Source organism: Anabrus simplex, chromosome 6 (genome assembly GCF_040414725.1).
Source record: "Anabrus simplex isolate iqAnaSimp1 chromosome 6, ASM4041472v1, whole genome shotgun sequence".
In the NCBI taxonomy this organism is placed as follows: Eukaryota; Metazoa; Arthropoda; class Insecta; order Orthoptera; family Tettigoniidae; genus Anabrus; species Anabrus simplex.
The window spans coordinates 1996909-2016372 of record NC_090270.1 but is presented as its reverse complement, the minus strand read 5'-3'; the positions used below and the strand labels follow the sequence as shown (position 1 = coordinate 2016372).

The 19464-nt window shown below is 39.9% G+C and overlaps 1 protein-coding gene across 4 annotated transcripts in view; it reads right to left on the bottom strand.

Annotated features, from left to right (window-relative positions):
• Positions 1 to 19464, bottom strand: part of Nse4 (Non-SMC element 4) — a 243308-nt gene that overhangs the window by 126922 nt on the left and 96922 nt on the right. For all 4 annotated transcript variants that reach the window (XM_068228190.1, XM_068228188.1, XM_068228189.1 and 1 more), the window contains one exon: positions 13761 to 13965. In XM_068228190.1, coding sequence (XP_068084291.1) covers positions 13761 to 13965 — 205 coding nt within the window. The remainder of the gene's footprint in view (positions 1 to 13760; positions 13966 to 19464) is intronic.

The following is a 19464-nucleotide window of genomic DNA, read 5'->3' as shown; positions in this document are numbered from 1 at the left end:
GCACCCAGTCATATGTGATCGATCATCTTCGGTATCATTTTCTCGCTATGTCCACTAGCGAGCTCTCTCGACGACATTAGAAAACAATGTCGGATTAGTTGTCGATTAGTAATTCCTGTCGACTGCTGTTCCGTAAGGAAAAATGAAAATGAAAGAGGAGATGTTTTCATAATACTGTAAATGGGTAAATAACGTGTCCGATAACAGTTGTTAACTTGTTAACGATAAAGGCTGAATAAACGATCACTTAATTTTAATGCTAAATATTGCAATTAAGTAAGAATGGGATACACCTCAAGATATAGCAGAGTGCGTCATTGATGACAGAGGTTAGTTTATATTTTCTCGCATCCGTTAAATTATGGAAAGGCTATTATCATGTAAATTTATAGTGAAAAGGTTATAATTTCTCTACTGGTGCTTGAAATATATTTTCATCATACGCATAGTACAGTTAAGTTAGGATAGGTGACGCTGTTGAAAAAGAAAACTTAAACGTTTGTCACAAAATGCAATCGATCATCTTTGGTACGGTATAGTTTTCTCGCTATGTGCATTTGCGAGCTCTCTTGTCAACATTCAAAGGCGATGTTGGAGTCGATTAGTAATACCCGTTGACTGCTGTTCTCTAAAGAAAATTTCAAATTAAGGAGGATAACACGTTTTCGTTATAAATGCGCAAATAACATGGGCAATAGCAGTTGTTAACTCGTTAAAAATAAAGGTTGAGGTAAATGATCTCTTAATTTTAATGTTACTGACATTAAGTAAGAATGTCATACACCTGAAGATATGGCAGAGTACATCACTGATTTCAGAGGATAGTTCATATTTTTTCGCGTCTAGTTAAATTTCGGAAAGGCTATTCTCATGTAAATTGTTAGCGAGGAGGTTATCATTTCTCTACGTGTGTTTGAAATATGTTTTCATGACAGGTTATGTGACGCCATTTGAAGAAGAAAACTAAAATGTTTGCCACAGAAGCCTCTGAACTGAGACCGTATTTCTCCGAATCCAAGACGACGGTTTTTTCTCAGAAACTCACGTGAAAAATCAAGGGTCATTTTGCATTCGCAGCCTGACAGTAATGAAGACCACTGGCAAATACCGCAGTAACCACACTGTTTCTTTTCACCCGCGCCCGCGCGCGCACACACACAAAACCCGTTGACAATAAACGACCACCTCTTTATCATACATTGCTGGCCGCGGCAACCGGTTGTACAGTGTTTATGTGTAACGTTACTGGATCTCGGGAAATAGTGAAGAGAGAATGACGTTCTATTATCCTCAACAAAAACGTTTGTTTCTCAGATCTGCAGAATGGAATTAAAACTTGCCAGCCTTCAAATTCTTAGAAAGGCCACGGCTACTTAATAGCAGAGTTATAATGAGTCTACTCTACCTGACGCTTAGTAAAAGTAAGTTTTAAAGACAGCAGGAATATTTTCGTAATGGACTGTCGTATTGTAAAGTACGTGGAACAGGTATTGCCGGCAAATTTTCAACGGGTTCTCGTCAATGTTATGATGCCAATTTTAATGGCTATTAAACACTCGGAAATGTATAATAATTGTGCAGCCGCAAGAAAATATGGCATAAGCGTAACTAAAGCCAATATTTGGCGTTATCGTGAAGACAAAGGTAGCTTAAAAATGCATACTGTACAAAAAATGCATTCAGTGGCACACAACAAGGATGCTTTAAAGAAGTCGAAGATGAATTGTGAGGTACGTGCACAAAAAATGCAAGGGTGGAATTGCCATACCGCGGCGCAATAAACTCGTTTGTAGACCTTCAAAGTCCACAATTAGGCCTATACATTGCTAGCCGCTGAAGTTGGCCGAACCCGGCAAGCGAGACATGCTTGCACCAGCAGCCAGTTATATCTGACGCTGAGTGAAAGTAACAATTTTCTTCTTCTTCTTCTTCTTTTATGACCACATAGGATCACTTTAGTCAGTCCGTCGTTCAGGTCTCTTTGAAGGGATTGTTCGGGCTTTGCGGTCCTCCCAGTACTTCTTCAGACGCTCCGATCTTCGTGCCCTTTCCTCAGTTGAAAATGTGCGTGTTGTTGGTTTGTTTTGTGTAAGGGTAAAGCGGAGGTTTGTATTCTTGAGTTTTGTATTCAATTTTATCTTATTTTTGGTGTCTTCTGTTGTAAGGCCTATTTCCTTCAGATCCTCTCTTACTTCTCTGATCCATTTACATCCTGTTGTGGTATTTTTTGAGACGAGATTGTGTTGTACTAGTTGTTTCAGAAGTCTCGAGTCCTGCATCCTCATGATATGTCCAAAGAATCCCAGTCTCCTCTTACGCATAGTATCTGTAATGGGTTCTAGCTCTTTGTACACGACTTTGTTAGGTATTAACCGCCACTGTCCATCTTTCTGATATTTTTTGTTGATACAGGTTCTTCCAATCCTCCTTTCAATTTTCTGAAGTCTGTCAGTCTTTGATTGTTTATTCAGGTAAAAGAGTGTTTCTGCTGCATATGTAGCTTCCGGTTTTATAACTGTGTTGTAGTGTTTTATTTTTGTATTTATTGATAGACATTTCTTTTTGTAGATATCCCATGTTAATTTTTGTGCTTTAGCTAATCTATTTGTTCTTACTTGGATTGAGATTTTTTCATTTAAGTTATGTGTTATTACTTCTCCAAGATATTTAAACTGAGTTACTATTTTGATTTTATTACCATTTATGGTGACTTCTTTTAGCTGTGTTGGTTTTTGGGGCATAATTTCTGTTTTTTCAAATGATATTTTGAGGCCAATTTTATTTGCAATGTTTTGAAGTTCTGATATCTGGGTTTTTGCTTCTTTTATGTCCACTGCTAGTAATGCTAAATCGTCAGCAAAACCCAGGCAATTTGTTTTGATTTTTCGGCCAATCTTTATTTTGGGGGGACATTTTCTAAACCATTCCCTCATTACCATTTCTAGAGCACAGTTAAATAATAGTGGTGAGAGCCCATCTCCCTGCCGTAGTCCAGTTTTAATTCCAAATGTCTCTGATGTTTCACCCCTAAACTTCACTTTTGACTTGGTATTGGTGAGAGTCAATTTTATCATGTTTATTAATTTGGGGTGTAGTCCAAGGTGTCTTAAAATTTTAAACAGAGATTCTCTATGGATGCAATCATAAGCTTTCTTGAAATCTACAAATGTTATCACCATATCTCTGTTTCTTCTCCTGTTATAGTCCATTATCAACTTAAGACTCATGATCTGATCAGGACAGCTCCTCCAGGGTCTGAAACCTCCTTGATATTCTCCTAGTTCTTTCTCAAGTTGTAAACTTATCCTATTAAGGATGATTATTGAAAATATTTTGTATGTTATGTCTAGGAGAGAGATTCCCCTGTAGTTATTAGGGTCGGTTTTGTCCCCTTTTTTGTGCAGAGGATGAATGAGGGCTGTTGTCCAGTGTTCTGGTAGTTCTTCTTTAATCCAAATAGAGACAAGTTGTTGATGGAGGGCAACTTTTGCTGAGGTTCCTGCATATTTCCAGATTTCCGCAAAGGTCTGATCTTCTCCTGGCGCTTTGTAGTTTTTTAATTTATTCAGAGCTTGGTAGACTTCCTTTATTGTGGGGGGATTGATGTTTTCTGGTGATGTTTTTATCGGGGTGTTGGTGTCCAAATGAAGGAGTTCTGTAGGTTCCCCACAATTTAAAAGCTTGTTGAAATGTTTAGCCAGAATTTCTGCATTGTCTTTATTGTTATGGGCCAGCTTACCATCTTCATCCTTCATCAGTAGGGTCGGGGGTTCATATTTTTGGAGCTGCTTTCTGAAGGTTTTGTAGTAGTCCCTTGATTTAGTTTTACTGAACTGTTCTTCAATTAACTGCAGGGTGTCCTTATGATGTTGTCTTTTTATTCTTCTTAAGACTTGGGTAGTTTCTTTTCTCTGTTTTACTAGCTTTTGATAGGATATTTCTGTCTTTTGGGACTGATGTAATAGCCATGCCTGATGTCTTTTCTCCACTGTTTCATCACATTCACTGTTCCACCATTGGTGTTTTTTACGTGGTTTAATTGGAGCTAGGTCTTCTGCAATTTGTTTAAGGTTGTGTACTAAGTCTTCAAGTTTGTCTGTGATTTTTATTTTTTCAGTTGCTTTCTGGTAATTTTTGTTGTTGATTAGCTGGGTAGGATCTATTTTTCTTTTAGTTTTAAGGGCTTGCTTTTGTTGTCTCCTCTGGGGAGTGAGTTTAATTTTAATTTTAACTACGTAGTGATCTGAACCTGTGTCTATTCCTCGGAGGACTCTGACGTTATAGATCTCTTTGTGGTGGTATTTGTCCATGCAGACGTGGTCCAGTTGCCATTCTCCTTTAGTGTAGTCAGGGTGTTTCCATGTTTTGAGTTTTTGAGGTTTCCTCTTAAAACATGTAGATTTTGAGATTAAATTATGGTTTCTACACAGGTCAACTAGTCTCTCTCCATTTTTATTTGTTTTCTTGTGTGCTGGCCATTTTCCGATGATGTCACGGTATTTTCTTTCTCTGCCTAGTTGAGCGTTGAAGTCGCCTATTAATAATTTTATATGGTGTTTGGGGATGTTATCTATGGTCTGGTCCAATAGGTCCCAAAATTCTCCTGTTTCCTCCTGGTCTTTTGAGGAGTTGTTTTTATCATTAGTGGGAGCATGGGCATTTATTATAGTATAGATTTTATTAGATGCCTTTAAGGTGAGCGTTGAGAGTCGTGGAGACTGTGATCTGAATTCTTGAACTGAGTTTATTATTTTAAGGCTGACCAAAAATCCTGTTCCAAATTGTGGGACATTCTTCATCACTCTCTTCCCGGGTATACCTTTATAAAGTCTGTACCCTTGAGATTCCAAGGCATCCTGGTCAGTGTTTCTAATTTCCTGTAATCCCATGATAAGAATTTTGTGTTGGTCCATTATGTCGGTGATCACTTTTAGTTTACCGGTTTGCATGAGTGAGTTTATGTTGTGTGTAGAGAAGTATGTTATCTGTTTTGGTTTGATTCTTGATTTTGTCTCATTCGTGTATGTAGTACTGGGGTATTTCCGTGCCTCCGACTTCACGGTATCTTTCAGGTGGCAGCCCACCGTATCCGAATGCTGCCTTCTCTGAACTCTTGGTTCAGCCGGTGGAGTATTCCTTAAAAGACCTTCCATGGTTGACTGTCAAGGTGTCACCTGTGTGGGACTAGGTCCCGAATTACAACTCTGGATGTGATCCAGTGAGGTGATAATGAGGCCGCTCCTCTGGAGTACAGACGCCTTGTGCAGCCGCCCCTAACCTGGAGAACAGACGCTGCGTAATGGATTCCAGTGGCATTTCCTCCACTGTGGGGACCATCACCCCACCCAAAGGGGCTCATTCGCCCGAAGCCGTTGGCCCCCTTAGGGAGTCAGGTTATTTCCCGCCGCCCAACACTCGGCGTTGGCAATTTTACAGCTGGGTGCCAGACCAGCAAACCCTCCTCCTTTCTCATTCCGGACTTGGGACCGGACAATGGTAACAATTTTATAGTAAGCAAGAATATTTTTTTGAAGGATCACCGTATTGTAGAAACGCATGGAATCGGTATTGCCGGCAAATTTTCAACGGGTTCTCTTACATATTATGATGCCAATATTAAGTTAATGGTTATTAAACCCACTGAAATAAAGAATAATTGTACAGCCGCAAGAAATACGGCATAACTAAGGCAATGTTCGGTGCCTACAAATAGTCTAAACATGTGTAAGAAAGGCATTCATATGATTTTACAAAGCACTTTTTAAGCCATATTTAAATTTTTTTGAAGGAAAAAGTGGGGGTCGTCTTGGATTCAGAGAAATACGATAATATATATTTTTTTCAGAATGAAATTAAACATACACTTTCACGTAGTACTGGATTTCGAAAAATAAGCAAGTAAGTCGTAGCGTGTATATTATCCACGAAAACACAAGTTTTGAACAAACTATTTGCCGTTTCACACTGATTTTAATGTGTATGGGGGTTTTCCCAACTTTTACAAAATATCAGATGTAACGACAATCCGCTATAGCAAGAAAATTTTTCGCTATTGTGAATTCTCGCTATAACGGACTTCTACTCTATGTATATTTTACCCGTTTAAAGTATTCTGTTGAAAATATATTTCCCTGTTAAACAGTTTAAATTTTAGAGCCCCTTGAGATAGAAAACATCCACTCAAAGCAGCTCATGGTTAGAACCCTCCAGTCTCCGCGCAAGTTGAACCCTGTGTTAGACCGTTTGCGCCTGTCATGGAGCCTCTTCGGGCTTGCCAAGGGCATATGATGTCACGCTATGACAACACGAACGCCAGATGCTCACTCTCACCTTATGGAATTGAACTGAACCCATCAGTCAAAACTTCCACTCCACCGTTCACATCAAGCAGAATAGAATCGAATGGGAATGGGATTCTACGCGGGAAACTGACATACCGTACTGTATATGGACTTCAACACGATAACATGATTCTGAAATAAGGTCAATAATAATAATTGCAAAATAAACTAAGTATCATATAGGCCTAATCTACCACAATATTGAATATTCTAACCTGTTTGATTTTTTCATTCCCTTGCTTATTTCCTTCCAGGCATTCTCTCTTCCGTTGTTCTTGTAATAATACTTATGGGTCTTGTCGTAGAGGAAATTACGTTTCAGAACTAAATGGATAAGATTTTCCGTATTCGTTATTAGTTAGGTGAATACACTATTACGAAACAAAGAAAGTTCCCGACTCTATGCAGGACATGTAACAAGCTTTAACAGCTTCATTTCAAATAATAATAATCCTGTATTGACTATATATCAAATAGTAAATATTTAAGATAAACTTAAATATTATTAACAAGTGGTCTGCCTATTCAATACATTATACAATTTATTATAATTAGTACATGTTTTGTCCCCTAAGGGACATCACCAGCTATAATAAATTAACATTTATATATCAGAATACAAAATAAATATTATTAAAAATGGCAATACACATTAAAAAAACATTGATGTATGGTATGACATTTAAAATAAAATCATAGCAAATTTTGTTAAAATTATAAGTCATATGCAGGAAACAGCCGACTGATCGTCTACGATAACCAGCTGGGTGTTGGTGGGAGGCATTGCGATATCACGTTTTGGCATAAAATTGAAAGTTATTTTTACCTTTATACAAGCTAAACATTGTATTATTGTGTCACGGTTAATTATTACATCGCATTGTTAGAACGTAGCACAAGGATGAGGAGACATGAAATAAAATTCTCGCGGGGAAAGAAACTGTTTACATTTAGATGTGCTAGTGTTGCTACGGCGCCTTAAGCACTCGCACGTAATACCCCAATATTTTCCCATGCACTCATTTCTGCAACTTCGAACCTGTGTTTCCTTTTTGATTACCTATAGCATGAAGAGGATTAAAGCAGGAAAATAAACTCAATACCGGCTTGTCCATGCGGTATTTGCGAAACAGCCAGAAACTACGCCTGTTGCCATGACAACCAGTAGTAACGCAGGGGTGATATAGGCCTATGAATAGATTCTAAGAATCTCTAAGAATAAGTTGCCGGATTTCCCATTTGCTGCGATTAACTTGGAGCAGGTGTCGAGGAGGGGGGTGAGGAAGATACAAAGCACATGCTAACAAACTGTAAGCCTAAGCTACAGATTGCCAAGCGTAGTGTAGCATCGTCATTAGTGTGAATAGGAGTCAGTGAAGTTAGTTGTACTTGTAATATCAACGTACGAACGTTTTAAATGAAAATGAGCAGAACTCAGAGGAAAGTGATCAAGCGAAAGGCACTAACAATTAAAGACTAAATGGAGATTGTAAGGAAAGTGGAGTCATCTACACTTTTCCGTGTCACTTTGGTGAAGGAGCTGGGGATGCCGCATCTACTTTGTTAAACGGCATTATAGCGAAGAAAGAAGAGATTTTGGCTTCAACAGGGAATACTTCAGCAAACTGCAACAAAGTAAAATCTGGAAAGTACGATGAAGTAGAACAAGCTCTGCTAATATGGTTTACACAGCAGTGAAATTTAAACATACCTTTGAGCGGGACTATCGTGAAGGAGAAAGCCGAAGAAATTGTGTGCAAATTAAAGGAACCTTTAACCACATCAAACGGGTGGCTGGACCGCTTTAAAAATCGAGCCGGTATTGTTTACAAAACAATTTGTGGCGAAGCAGAGAGTGTAAGTGCGGAAGAAAGGGAAGCGTGGACGGAAACAGTTCTGCCTGCTAAAATAAGCAGTTACAAACCTTGCAACGTTTTTAATCTCTTTGAATTTGCACTTTTTTACCAGCTTATCCCAGATAAATCTCTAGTTTTGAAGGGAGAATCTTGCCACGGGGGAAAATTAAGTAAAGTGCGAGTTACGGTGTTGGTGGGTGCTAATATAGAAGGAACTGAAAAACTACCTCTACTGATGATAGGGAAGTCTAGCAAGCCACATTGTTTCAAAAATGTCAGGATTTTACCGTGCAAGTACACCAGCAACAAGTCAGCTTGGATGACAAGTTCCCTGTCTGAAGAGTATATGCAGGCATTAGATGCGAAAATGGGGAGCCAGAACAGGAAGATTGTGGTGTTTACGGACCAAGGAGTGGCCCCATTTGAGGAACATCACGGTAGAATTTTTTCCACCGAATACTACATCGGTACTTCAGCCCACGGACGAAGGAATCATTAAGGAATTGAAGCAGAGGTACCGAAAATCAGTTGTGCGCCGTATGCTGCTATGCATGGAATTAGGCAAACCATCTACAAAGCATCTCTTTTAGACACAATGCAATTCATTGCCTCATCATGGGATTCAGTGGAGCCTGTAATAATAGCAAATTGCTTCAAGAAAGCAGGCTTCGGTAGTGGTAACAACAGCATTGGTATGGAAGGTGGCGATGAAGAGCCAGGGTGCTAGAAAACTATACAGGAGAAGATGGAGATTACCAGTAGTTTTGACAACTTCACTGCCATTGATGATATGGTAATCACTTGCGAGGAGCAGACCATAGATAAGATCTGCAAGGAAATTCAAGCAGGAGATGAGGAGATTGAAGAAGAAGAAGAGGAGGAGGTTGAGGAAGAGAATGCCCCCAAGACCATCTTGCAGTGAGGCAAGCAGCTGCCTTGAAAAACTGAGGCGGTTTATGGAAGGTTCAGTCAGAGTGCCTCAGAACACATGGAAGGCAGTGTGGGAAATGGAGAGGTTCATACTTCAAGAAAGTAGTAAAAACCTAAAACAGTCAACTCTGGACAATTTCTTTTCCAAATAGGAGACTAGACTTTTGTGTTTGGAAATGTATTTTATGTCTAATGCAGTACGGAATTTACATAATGTATGGCTACCATCTACAGTTTTAATCTTAGCATTTCTTCCGATCTCTTGTTCAAGGTTATCAAATATATTTATAATACGGTATGTTCCGTGTTCTACAAACACACGGCAATAATTTTAACCCAGATCCGAGAACTCTCTTAAAGTACCAAGCGTTTGACGTCAATGAGTATATTTCAACCAGTTCCATATTTTCAAGTAGATTGAAACAAGAGCAACAGGTCTGTTCCGTGTTCCACAAACACACAGCATTGTTTTTAAATCAGAACCAAGAACTTTCTTAAAGTGCCAAGCAATTCATGTCAATGTGTATATAATTTGTCATTAGATTTTATTTCAACTGCTTCACATATTTTCAAGTTGATTGTAACAAGACTAACAAGTTTGTTCGGTGTTCTACAAACACACAACAGTATTGTTTTTTAGGGGCTTTACGTCGCACTGACACAGATAGGTCTTATGGCGACGAAGGGATAGGAAAGGCCTAGGAGTTGGAAGGAAGCGAACGTGGCCTTAATTAAGGTACAGCCCCAGCATTTGCCTGGTGTGAAAATGGGAAACCACGGAAAACCATTTTCAGGGCTGCCGATAGTGGGATTCGAACCTACTATCACCCGGATGCAAGCTCACAGCCGCACGCCTCTACGCGCACAGCCAACTCGCCAGGTAGTATATTTTTAACCCAGATCCAATTTCTTAAAGTGCCAAGTGATTCATGTCAATGTGTATATAATTTGTCATGTTTTAGGACAACCTATTGATAAGTATTTAGGCAATTGCCATTGTGTGTATAATTTTGTCATGACTTTTTGTCAACCTATGGAGATGTATGTAGGCAATCCCCATGATGATTGGTATCAGATTCCCATTGATTTAATTATCCACAAGAACTGATGATGACTCCAAGGAAGTTGAAACCGGTCTTCACTTAAAAAATTTCAAACGTTTTACATTGTGTTGAATGGTGGAACATCCCTCAAACTATTATACTACGTAGATGACTTTTTTACTATAATTGACCAGAAAGCCTCTAATGGCGAAATAATTCTCAATCATTTGAACCAAGCAGATCCTTCTATAAAATTTATACTAGAATGAGAAGTTAAGAAATCACTGAATTTCCTAGATTTAACTGTCACTAGCACTAAGAAGAAACTTACCTATAACGTCTACACAAAACCCACACAAACAAATATTACCGTAAGACGGGATTCTTTTCACCCTGAAGCCCAAAAAAGAGCGATATTCTTCAGTTTGATCCATAGAGCTATCGGTGTCCCTTTATCGGCTAGCAGTCTAAAGAAGGAAATGAACATAATCTATAGTCTAGCTACCACGAAGGGTTTTAATAAATCATTCATTGACAAAATTGTCAATAAAATCAGCAATAAGCCAGTGACTACTCTTACAAGAGAACCAAAAATGCAGGGAAAAAAAAAGAGAGGGAACTACATCACATTTACTTATAGTAATGATATCAAATCACATATGTTTTTAAAAGACAGAACTTTAATATAGCTTTTAAGACTGTCAACAATAATTCCACGTTTATTTTTAATCATCATAAAATCAACACTAGATCTAAATTCTCAAATTCAGGAGCCTACAAAGTGACATGTACCCACTGTTCTCCTAGTTACATTGGGCAAACACGGCACAGTTTCTCCATCTGTTATCTAGAGCATGTTAACGCCAAAAAATATGGTAGATTCTCAGCCATGAGTAGTCACAGGTCTGACTATAACCTTCATTTTCCGACAATGAACAAGATCTTTCCATTCTAAAATTAATTAACAAAGGCGCTCTTCTCAACATATATGAAAATATTTTTAATATCGATCAAATAATTAACCCCAACAGTAACCAAAATGAAATCTTTGAAACTTATAACATTCTCCTTGAAGAAATCATAAAAACTTTTTTTCAGAATACGAACAATTCTAACGCTTCTAATTCTTCTGTTCCCCTCAACTCGACTCCCCCTACTACCACTCCCCTCATTTCCGCTCTGGAACACGCTGCTCTTACCTTACTATCAACAGTAAGCAGCAGCGCCACAAAGAGCCAGACTCGAGACAGCCGGACAAGACAGAGAGATAAACAGTGCGGAGAAGTACAATAGTGTCCAAAAGTTAAGCATATTCACTAAACGAGGCCATACCGCCTGATAGGAACGTCAGATGGATTGCTGACCAAACGGAAGCTGAATCACACACATGTCACACAATTGTCCAAAAACAATAGTATCAGAAAGGTTCTGATGGTTAAGGTACACCTTTGACAACAACTAACAAAACTTGGCAATGTTTTCCACAACAAAATATGCTGTTAATAGGGTGTATGGTTACCCCTAACGGCCACACACGCTTCACAGCTATCAGATGGTCCATGAGCTCTTGTGGCAGTTGATCCCATTCCTCAGAAAGGGCAATCCGAACGTCTTGGAGGGTCCGCGGTGGAGGCTGACGGTATGCAATTTGCCTGCCCAATGCATCCCAGGCATGTTCTATAGGATTCAGATCTGCAGATCTCGCTGGCCAGTCCACGCAATGAAGGTCTTCCCCAGCCTGAAATCCATCCACCAGAGCAGCGCGGTGTGGTCAGGCATTATTGTCCCTTAAGAGGAAGTCTGGACCAACCGCACCTCTGAAGAGTCAAACATGTGGTCTCAGTACCTCATCCCTGTATCTCCAAGCGTTAACAATGTTCCTCGGACCACCCATGAAGATGTGCAGGTCTGTATGGCCATTCAATATGATGCCACCCCACACCATGATGCCACCACCACCATACTGGTCCCGTTCCACGATGTTCCTATGGGTGTATTGGCTATCCAGTTCTCTCCAAATTAATGTGCGACGGAAATCATTCTGCAAACTGAAGTGTGATTCATCTGTGAAGAGCACGTGCCTCCATTCATTCATAGTCCAGTTTTGATGTTGATGGCTCCACAGCAAACGGGCCTGTCTCTGTGCTGGAGCAAGCGGGACGCACACCGCTGGACATCGAGCAAACAGCCCTGCTGTTCTGAGCCTCCAGTACACAGTTTGCCGGGAACCGGCAACCCCTGAGACGGCTGCAAGCTCCGCCAATTGTCTTGCAGGTGCACTCCGATTTCGTCGGGCGGTTAAGGCCAGATATCTGTCCTGCTGTGGGGTGGTTACCCTTGGTTGACCTGGTACTGGCCTATGAATAACATCTCCTGTGTCTCGAAATCGTCTCCAAAGCCTGGAAATGACACTGTGCGGCACATTCAGGGATGTGGCGACTTTGGTCTGTGTCTGGCCTGCTGCCATTATGCTGTCACGTTCACCACGAGGCTACACTCCGCACACTATAACAGGGCAAACACGACTGAGGGAATATGGGGCGCAGGCACTGGCTGTGTTTACTTTGCGGTTACACTCCTAGTCAAAGCAGGGAACACTCCTTTCCTATACAGAGCAAACACATAAGGTTGGTAGGAGCATATGTCGTGCGATTTGCGGTCTATTTCCTGTTGCCCTGCTTACTCGTAACTTATGCTTAACTTTTGGACACTAGTGTAAGCACTCAGACGCCGTAAACACTTTATTTAGGCCTACCTTAGAATTGTGCACAATTCTCTTACCTTTTTCTTCTTTTTTCTTTTTAGAACCTTTCATACACCAATAATATACGGATTACACAAACTGTCTGGATGCATAGCCTACATATTAAGTAATTCCACCTAAAAAACAAGCCCCGTTTAACCGATTTTCCGATTTTAGAATGCTGTGATCATCATATTAATTTTTATTTTTGAGTATCAAAACTCAATTGGACTTTCATCATTTAGTAATTGGTCTTCAGACAATTTTTAACAACATGAACTGTTTTTAAAACTGTGTTTACGTATGAGTCATCTTGACTTCTTAAATATTTTAAGGATATGTCATTGTTTTTTTAGTGTTAAGAATATCATGTGTTTATCATTATAATATGTTAGGCTGAAGATGTCTCACAAGGAAGAGATGAAACTTGTCCCTTTTTTAAAATAAAGTAAAAAAAGGAATAACATTGTACTGTATTATAAAGGTGTAGTCACTCAATTGTTAAGACCTTCTATCTTGGGGAATACATTACTTGTTCTCGGTGCAGATGTGCCCAGTGCACAATACAGTGATCCTCCCTTGTGGGGGTCAGACGTGGTCAATAGAAACCTCGACGACGAGTATGCCTGCCCTCACATTCGCATGGAGTCTAACATCGGGCGACTGTCACATCCAAATGCCTGACAGATCTGGATATTGCACGATTTGACCAGCCGGCCAAATGGAGACCCACAACGAAGCAATGTCCACAATCACCCGTGTACTAATAAACTGAGGCACCTTGCCCTGCTATTCCCAGTAGCACCTTGTATATTCCAAACAACACAGTCGTGTTGTGTACACTCACCTTGGAGTAGGTTGAAGAAGCCCTCCCTGACAAGATGCGACACGTGGAAGATGTTCTGGACTGTCCTGCCGTAAGAGTCCGGATCCAGGACAATGGAGAAGAAATCTACCGGCCTCTTCTGTAACTTGTACTGTGATAGGATGACACGGGTGATGTGCTTCATACGCTCCTCCATGTCGATCTCCACCTTCTCCTGACGCTCCAGCTGCAAGATATCCACAGAGTTAGAAACAGAGAACAGGAATAGAAGAACTGGGATCCCACTTCCCTCACTGACCCGTCGATGTGAAGCATATTCAACTTTCTTGCAATAGTCAAACTACCTGTTACCAAAAAACAAATGGGAAATGGTGATGCTAATTTAATACCACACAGTAACAAACAAAAAGGCGAGTTTAAAGATCTTTTCTCCCTTACATCTCTACCTGCTTATCCTTCAATTGTCGCTTATCTTTCTGATATTTGTTTTATTGGCTAGGACCGGGAAGGAAGCGACAGTGGGAATGCAAGCTTAACCAAGTCGCACTTGAGGACAGATGCAAGTCTGTTGCCAAGGGGAAAAAGGAGTGAAATACTTTTGCTGTGTGTTACACAATGAGCATAACAGACCTCGTGTTGACTTGAACGATAGGGCATATTGTGATACATTACGATGTCTGGCGAGATTTAGTTTGTTACTTTCAACGACCTTTCTCCTAAGTCTCCTGCTTGACTTAGTGAAAGTGTTATGCATTTCACAAGGCTTTGCAGACTTAATGCCTTCACTCCTATACAGGAGTAAAGTAGTTTAGGGCTCGTTCAGTGTAGTGTGCTCCAATACGCTTGTGTTTTCGGTGACCAGAAATGTTCCACCTAGAAGTTTCTTTTTTTCCCTGGTAGATGACCTGAGTGTCCTTTTCTCGACAATGTTTACAAGCTTATTTTGGCGCTTCTCAAACTGACTGACGTTGCAAGTGACAATGATTGTGTAGTAAACAAAGCTTCAAATGAGTAAATGTTGTAGAAATAAGAGTATTTCCAGAAGAAGAAATGTGTGATAATCTGATAGCTTCAGATATTGAAAGTGAGTGTGATTATGTGCACAGTTAAAGCACTGGACAGGAACAATGACCGAGTTTCTTTTTTGTCCTCTATCGGCTCCAATATTTGACGTATGTACAGGTGTAAATAAAACAGTGAGAAAAACGATCTTACGTCTTTTGTAAAAAAATTTTTTTCAATAATGATTTCTTCAGCAGTCAAGTAGGGGGCTGCAGCAGTGGCATGCTTCTCTACCATTCATGAGAAAACAACAATTACAACTAGTGATAGCGTTCTTGTCAACAGATCTTCAGTTTTACTGTAGTGAGAAAATAATTTCATTTTTACACATTAAAAGCACAAAAAAATTATTTACAGAAAGAAATAATTGATCATGTGGAAATAAAAAAACATTTCTTTTGACAATGATTCAAAAGAGTCAGCACAGGATTTGCAGCAAAGAGGATATAATAGGACAGAGATGTAGGTCAATAATAAATTTCGGTTCCAAGATAGATGGTCCCTTGTAGTTTCAGTCCGCAATGTGCATTGTGTGCAATACAGTAAAACCTTCTTAATTCGAAGTCGTTGGGACTCAAAAATCGGACTTCAAATTACGTGATTTTGAATTAACCGCCAATTCATAATTTGATATAGATGGTGATTCCCATAGGGAATCTGAAATATTTGTCCCGAATGAGTAAATTTGTAATACCAATATAAATGGTCCGTTATTGGACATTTTAAATTTTCCAGCTAACTCATTCCTGGTTGCCAGCGTTTCGCCCTCGTGTGCTAGGTTGGGCTCATCACTTGGTACCTAGCACACCTACCGAGACGCATGCCTAGTGCACACCGTGGAAAATTTATAATGTCCAATAACGGACCATTTATATTGGTATTATAATTCATAATTTAGAAGTGCCAACCCTTGCCGCGTTAAAAAATATTCTAAGGCTTGTTACTGCATGCAGTTAACCTTGATTCACAGTTTAAACCTTTCAAATGCCATGAAAAGTAAAACTATTTCCAAAATGTAGGTATCCAATAAGGTGCATTTAGAGTATTCAAATAATGCAATTGGATTACTCACTGACAAACATAACCTCACACAACGAAATGAAAGAAAGAAAGAAAGAAGGACGGAAAAAAAAAAAGCAAGGCAAGGAGAAATCTATGCTGGCTCCCATGTGCAAGTGCTTTATTCATTGGATTAGTGTACTGTATGCATCTTAGATGCCTTGTACTTACACAGAAAGTACCCGATGCCCTTAAAACATTGTGGCTAATCGAACTTCCCTATGACTCTATCCTTGTACAATTTCCCGCCATGGCACTTCTCTCGTACTTCAGAAATGTAAACACTTGCCGCGTCACAAAGTATTCTAAGACCCATTAATGCATGCAATCACCTCGATTCACAGTTTAAACCTTTCAAATGCCACGGAAAAAACTACTATTTTCAAAATGTATCCAACAAGATGCATTTACAATGTTCAAATAATGCACTTGGATGAATCACTGACAAACATAACCTCATGCAACGAAAGAAAAAAATAGCACAATTCAAAGACGAGGATAAATTATGCTGGTTCCCTGCGCAAACTGCAAATGCATTTTTTTTTGGATTACTGTACTGTTTGCATTTTTAGAGGCCTCGTACTTTACGTAAAGTGCCCGACACCTTTAAAACATTGTGGCTTATCGAACTTTCCTGGACGAGGGGATAAAGTTTCTCGCTTCCGTGTGCACTGCAACACAGTACAATGAGCCCCTCCCTCGTGCCGATTCTCCGGCTGGCACTTTCTCCTTTAAAATCATTAGACCGTTTGAGCTTGTCATTAAAAGAAAGCAATGCAGTTTCAACGGCTATGATAATATTGTTTATATGAATCACGCTTTTTCGTCAACTGTCAGCATCGCCAGTGTTCGCGGATTCTTTTTTTCCGCACACTACCTGCTGCGTGATATTACAGCTTTCCTTTAAAGGTTGAATACAAAAGAATGATGATTTCTTTCAACTTAGCAATTATGAAGCACACTGTAGACATACCGAAGTGTGTGTAAGTGCGGAAAGCTACCCCTCCACATCCAGAACACGTGTTCTATCATAACAAGTATACATTTTGAATTTAAATTACTCTGTACTGTACTATTGTTTTAAAATGTAAAGGCAGTTTCGAATTAAAAGTCTGAATTTCGGTAATTGTACTTCAAATGCCCACCCTCATCGGAGGGTCTGCCTTACAAGGGCTGCACTCGGCTAGAAATAGCCACACGAAATTATTATTATTATTATTGTACTTCAAATTACGAATAATCCATATTTCGAATTAAACAATTTAAATAACAGGCAAAACCGTATCTCATGTTTCCGGAAACAAGAGCTTCTTCGAATTAGGTGGGACTTTGAATTAACCGATTTCGAATTACCGAGGTTCTACTGTACCTTACTATTATTATCAACAGATAGCGCAGAAGTGACTTCCGCCATAGTGACGCACATCCGGTTATGCTCACCACAACCCCTCCCTTCCACCCTCCACCTACGATAACGATTATAACGCAGTTCTATTTCCATTCCCAATACATTATAATTGATATATTTTTATTTTCAAGTACCTGCTATATCCTAAATAATGATAATGATCCGATGATACCACTAGTTCGTATGGCATACTATGCTATTGAGAGCATAACCTCACATCACAAAGTACCTTTACCTTGAAATGAATGACTGACACATTACCATAAAGCTGATATTATGACCATAAATTCCTTCAAAAGCAAGACAGCAGAGCATAGCATACGCAAGATATGGGTATCACATGAGTATCCAAGTACCACATGAAAATAATAATAACAGAATTAAGAGCACTGAGACAGGAAATAAATATAAATAGATTAATAGGATCATTGAGGTGTACACAAACAGGAAAAAACAGGATTTCAGGAGGACTGGTGAAGATATATTTCTAACAAACAAGCACAAGGAACAAAGATTTACAGCACAGGCATATGGGCACTTGGTATTCAAACAACACAAATACTGTAGCATTATTAGTTCGAACAAGGTTAATCGATTGGGTAAAGTCAGATTCAACGCAATCCAGCCATATTATCTCCATAATACTTGACACTGTATGACTGATTCTTTGTCAAAAGGGCCACTGATTGAGGCTAGACTTGAAATACTTCCCTTCGAGGCAAACAGCCTTTAATGAGAAAAATCGCTCTTTTCATGCCAACTTGCCTGCCATCTACAGAACCTTTGTACAACTATCTACACATTGCTAATGACCTAGCTACAGATTGGAAGGTGCGATGTTCTTTGTGTTATGTCTATGGTGGATGATAGGAAAAACCTAAAACGGTCCACCTTTTCAATACAAAAATGCCTATGTCTATGGTGCAGAAATTGAGGCGCACGATTCAAATTGATCAACTTGCTGTATTTGCTATGCCAGAGAGCCAGGGAAGGGAAAGACAGGGGTAATGCTTCCGTGCGAATGCATTTTGTATAGTTGCTTCCCAGTCCCAGGAGGCAGTGTACTGTACAAATCCCGTAGAAAGAGGTCGTTCGTGACACACCATTCTGTACTGCAGGACGGAATTAGGGCACACTATCTATTACACATAAGCAGCTATGCATCCCCACCCCGATGGCTCAAGAGCCCCGAAGCACCATGGCCTACCGAGCGAACACTGCTCAGCTCGAGGGCCTGCAGATTATGAGGTGTCGAGTGGTCAGCACGAAAAATCCTCTCCACCGTTATTCTTGGCTTCCTAGACTGGGGCCGCCATCTCATCGTCAGATGGCTCCTCAATTGTAATCACGCAGGCAAAAGCTATGCGTGGAAAATCATTTTCTTTTACACTCATAACATTTTCATGTTCAAGAAAGTTGCACTGTACGCTACTGACCATGACATTGGGCAAAAGAGCTTGTATTCAATTGGAAAAGGAGGAAAAAAAAGATCCTGACAGATATATGAGGTACCAAAAAGCAGGGTGGAATATTGGTGCATAGATCAAGGCAGAAGACATACGAGAAAGTAGAACCAATTTCAAGCATATTACAGAAAATAAGGTTGAGTTTCATGGGACACTGGATGAGGATGGACGACACCAGGTTAACAAAGAAAATATGGAATGCGACATGCTTAATGAGAAATAACTGGATGAAGGAAATTAGGGAGGATTGGAAGGCTATTGGCATAATAGATAAACATCCACTAATGACTGTGCAGGATAGATCTATTTACAAAAAGCTTGTCGAAAGTCATAAATGGACTGATACTAAGATGAAGTGCAGAGAAATAGGAGGAGTAAAAGAATGACGAGGTACTGGAAAGAACGAAGACGTGCTGAACAAGTCACTCGAGATCCTAAGGGTTGAAATAAAGAAAGACAGTTATAAGCAAGTTGCGACAATACACACCGCCCAGGACCATGGCACTAGATTACATCTAAGATCTGATTCAAATGCACTTCTTGGACAGAGACGTGCAGCACATCTAGGACCATGTACGAGGGTCCAATTGGCTGTAGCTGCTAGTCAACGCGCTGTCCCCTAGCATGAGTTGATACCAGTTGCATTGCGTACGGTTCGGTGCGGCCAGTTCATCTGTTTCAGATAATTCAGCGTCCTGGTGAGTGTGAAGTAAGGTCCGTGATTTGACAT